General features: G+C 39.0%; 1 protein-coding gene across 1 annotated transcript; it reads left to right on the forward strand.

Annotated features, from left to right (window-relative positions):
• Window positions 1-2,951: 2,951 nt before the first annotated feature.
• Window positions 2,952-4,215, forward strand: LOC149302491 (small integral membrane protein 8-like). The gene is made up of 2 exons (XM_089482709.1): window positions 2,952-3,089; window positions 4,057-4,215. The coding sequence occupies exons 1-2, from the start codon at window positions 2,952-2,954 to the stop codon at window positions 4,213-4,215; spliced, it is 297 nt and encodes a 98-aa protein (XP_089338835.1).
• The last annotated feature ends 757 nt before the right edge of the window (window positions 4,216-4,972 follow it).

The raw sequence follows: 4,972 nt of genomic DNA on the forward strand, positions 1-4,972 counted from the left end.
TTCAAGCTGTTTATCATATATATATATATAAAGCAGTTAATCAAAGTGTTCAATAGAAGTCTGGAAAAAGTATGCACTGGTGCTTTTTAGATAATTGATTGTGAATTGTTTATGTGACAAATGTTATTAATAAAACAAAGAGCCACTAAACACTTTTGTAAATCTACTTCTTGAAAACAAGGTGACAACTGCAAGAAAAAATTTGACTCAAATTGGTATATGCCGTTTTCACCTTTTTTTTCAAAATTATTTTTTTTTACAAATCTATGATGCCTCCTTTGATGTTTTATCAGTTGCATTTGTCACATTTAAAAAAATCTCAAGCAGTCATCTAGAAAGCACCAGTGCATACTTTTAATTACCATTAATTAATCCCATTAATTAACCCTGTCCCCAGTTTCCCATAGGCATCTTTGTCACTAAACATGAGACTATGGGAAGCTATTTAGTGACAAAGATGCCTATAGGAAATTGGGGACAGAGTTTGCCTTTGCCCCCAGTCTCCCGCAGCCATCTTTGTCCCAGCCTCCCACTGCCAAGCATGCCCCCAGTTACTTAAACTTACCTGACCGAAGACCCCGATGTGCACTCTGTTGGATTCCCGCTGTCAAACATCTGTGTGATGCAGACAACCTCGCTGCTGCCGGCGGCTCCACCCATCCTCCTCACTGAACGGGGCTGGCACCGCCCACAAAGGTCATTGAGCAGCACTGGTGCCGCCCACGAAAGTTATTGAGCGGTGCCGGCTGACTCACTTCTATTTCGAATCGACAGGGATGGCATTTTAAGAAGCCGTCCCCGTTGATCCGAAATAGAATTCAGTCAGCTGGCCAGCGCGACTCAGTGACCTTCGTGGGCGGTGTCAGTCCCGTTCAGTGAGGAGGGTGGGTGGAGCCGCCGGCAGCGGGGTTGTCTTCATCGCACAGACGTCCACTGCTGCCAGAAAGGAGGATCCATGTCCCCTGCAGTGCCTCAGGGGATCTGGATCCTAAACCCAATTATAGGCTGCACAACCACTTTAAGGGGGAGGGAGTGCGGCCTATAATAGGGTAATTAAGAAATGGTTTGCGCGAACTGATCATTTTTTAAGAAACGGTTTGCGCGAACCGGTAAGAACCGGCTGAATCCCACCACGGACCCCAACCAGTAAAGGCTGAAACCTAGGCATGATGTGACTGTGATTGCTGTTAGCAATCACACTCCTATCATGCCAAGTCAGCTAGTACATGCTGGTAAAGGGTGGCTGTAAGTGATGTGCAGACCCCATACTGCTGGCAGCATCAATATACAAGGGGGGCAGCAAGCCAGGTTTCAGCATGTACTGGCTGACTTGGCATACTAGGAGTGTGATTGCTAACAGCAATCACAGTCCCATCGTGCCTAGGTTCCAGCACTTACACATCCATGCTATCACACACACACGCATTCATTCATTCATATACTCATTCTTTCACATATTCATTCCCTCAATCACGCATACTCATTCATTTCTGGGGGCAGAGTGGCAGGCCTAGGGGAAGGTTAGCAAATAAAATGAAATAAAAACAAAAAATATTCTTCTCAATAATAGCTTTTATTAAATATGAAAAAATAGTTTACATGAATTAATATTTACTAGTAAAACTTTTTTCCTATAGGCTCATCTTATATTCAGGTTTTTTTTCCTAAATTAATTCAGATTTTGGGGAGGTTGTCTTATATATATGTGTTTGGAAAACCAAAAGCACTTGAAATTACTCGTTATAAAAAGGTTAAAATATAAACCATAGTGCTACAATGATGATTTACTAATAATACATGAGGCTGTGGACGATCCCTACTACCTACATGACATTATTATATAACATTGTTCTAACATCAGAACTGTACTTTGAAATTCTCAAATAATTGTAAATGTAAATGTAATCAAATTAAAATTGTGCTTAATGATTATAGTGTTCTCTTATTTCTAGGCGCAGACCGTCACGTGATCTATTTATTTCAATAGCGTTGAACGATGCGACTATTAGCAGTTCGCACTCCCGACAGTAGAGGTCGCTAAACGTCTGAGATACACTGAGTGTACGTTTCCGGTATCGGGGAATACACCCAGAGTGACGCCAGACGGTCATAGATATTAGACGGCTATATCTGTGGTAAATTTACTGAGTGCTTTCATTGCAGGATGCATATACGGTATGCATTATCTAGGCTGTTTGTATATATAATGTTTATTACCTGCTCCATGTAAACGTCGCGGCCACAAATGTGCCGATGTTTAACCCTTGTTTCCCAGCAATGTAAAACTTTGTTGCTCGTCTGTCATGCAGTCAGGTTATTGGATACATTATAAATAGCATAGGCGTCCTTGAAGTGGCGGGTTACTGTAGTAAACGAATGTCACAGTGATGCCATCTGCCGATGGACTGTGACCAGCATACATTTCAACAAAGTATTTGTGGGTTGAGAGTGATGGGAGTTTATAGTGTATAACATGGCAAGCAGCCAACTAAAACCCATAGAGTTACTGTATGACAAATTATGTAATTATGTTTGCAGTTTATCAGTAGCAGGTTGGACCGGGCTATGTGGAGCCCTAATATATAATAATATATTATGGAGCTGTGAAATGGGTCCTTCATATTAATGGAGTAGGGATGGTGCAAAGTTCAGCGGTCAGCGTGGAAACCAGTTGAATGTCCTAGTGAATTGCTTTATCAATGCGGTCTGCTGATCTTTGAGATATTCATGCACAAGTTACAAGTTTTTATATGTGTGTGTGTGTGTGTGTATATATATATATATATATATATATATATATATATATATATATATATTGTATGTGTGTAAAAGATTAGTTCCTACTTTTTCTATAAGTGTCACGTACCCATGATTAGTAATGCATTGAATAATTTTCTGTCTTTATATACGGAAAGGGTAAATTGTTGCTGCTAAAGCAACCGCCAATCAAGATGTCTTCACCATCGTCTGAGTCCCCGGGCGTGAAAAATGAGGCTCCAAAAGAGAAGGATTACCGAACCCCTGGATTGAGAGGCGTGAAGACAACTACCCTTTTTAGGGCGGTCAACCCTGAGCTTTTTATCAAACCTGTAAGGACTGGTTACCCTAGTATTTTCATGCCTTTGTGTGCCTGATTTTGTAGGTTCTAAGTTAAATTAACAAAATAGCTATTTATTATCTTTGATTTATGTAGCGCCAACAATGTACACAGTGCTTCTTACAGTACATACATCCAAAGGCTATGACAACTTGAAGTAACAAACCGTGATACCCCATTACATTGGGTAAAGGAGACTCAACTACTTCTACAAATACCACTATAAGGGCCAGTGAGGCATTTGTTTTCTCTTTAGGAATAAGGGGTGAGAAATTCAGTTTTGTTTTTTTAACTAAATATTAAAAGCCACTATCCTTTAATATGACAAAGCAAAGTGTTTCTAGGATAAATACTATTCTTTGTAATCCAGATTTTAACCTTTCCTGGAAACGGTATACTACCCTGTCTAATAAGCTAGTGTGCTTCTGGTGGAAACTGTGCACTTGTGTGTTCAATACTGAGCTCAGCGTTTATAAGGATTTATTATTGTTCAGAAAAGAACATTTGATGTCACTTCCCCTTAAGTAGAGATAACCAGAACAAAGTTAAGGAAAACCTTGCAACTAGCTATGTTCTGCAAATATAAGATACATCAGAATTATATAATGTATGCTTTGTAATATAAACACATTTTCACGCAGTTCTGTGAAAGTCAAATCTTAACTCAGGTCAATGGTCTGGTCTACACCCAGTGAGGTAATATTTACAAAAAATATATATGTGTAGCAAGAGCAAACACAAAAATATTGAATGCAGCGTAGGGCATCAATGTGCAAAATAAGACAACCACAGCAAATGATGAAGTTATGCATGCCCTAGTCTTTCAGGTCAGTTCCCATTGAGCCATCAAAAGTGTGTGTGACCAAATGCAGCTAGAATTGTATATTTTATCATGGTTCTGTTATCTGGCATGTGTTCATTTTAATATATGTATAATTTTTATTTTCTTTCTTAAACAGAATAAACCAGTTATGGCATTTGGACTTATAACCATTACCTTGTGTATTTCTTATATCGCTTACTTACATGCAACTGAAGAAAATAAAAAAGATGTATATGAAGCTATTGACAGTGAAGGCACAAGATACACAAGAAGGAAAACTTCCAAGTGGGATTAATTTGAAAATTGAATATGATTTGTGCTCATTAAATATTTAATTATGTAAAATGTATCTGACGCCTGGGCATTTTTTTCAAGGATGTTGTAAAATATTTGTTATTCCAGCAGTAAAGTACTCTTGTGTGTAGTTTCAATAGTGCTTATGTGTACAAAAAAATAAATACCTGGGACAGCATTAGGGCTGCAACTAACGATTATTTTGATAATCGATTAGTTGGCCGATTATTTTTTCGATTAATCGGATAAAAAAAAATTAATTTTTCATTTGCTTTAAATTATTTAATAAAGTAACATAGGATGTTAAAAACAAACGGCAGAATAAATTTTTTTTCTTGTTTTTATTTCCCCAACGTGCCCCCCAGTTATGCATATTTGAGCCCAGGCTTGCCACACTGCCCTCCCCGACATGCCACACTGCCCTCCCCGACATCTCACACTGCCCTCCCCACATATGCCTTATATACCCTATATGCCTTATACCCCCAGATATGTCACTCCGTCCTCCTCAGGTATGCCGTATACCCCCCTGATATGCCATAGTGCCCTCATAGGATTTGCAGACTCGTTCACAGACACAATACTTTTATAAATAAATACAGTATTAATCTTCACTGCCCCCAGGATTTAGATTCCCCTCAGTTTGCCCCCCTTTACCTCTAACTGCACCTTAAGTTAACTTTATTAAATTAACCCTCAGTCCTCAGCATTAAATTAATCCTGAAGAGAAGACCCCATTAACCACAACTGCCCCTAAA

Source organism: Sceloporus occidentalis, unplaced genomic scaffold (genome assembly GCF_023333645.1).
Source record: "Sceloporus occidentalis isolate IW3139 unplaced genomic scaffold, rSceOcc1.0.p SCAF_19, whole genome shotgun sequence".
Lineage (NCBI taxonomy): Eukaryota > Metazoa > Chordata > Lepidosauria > Squamata > Phrynosomatidae > Sceloporus > Sceloporus occidentalis.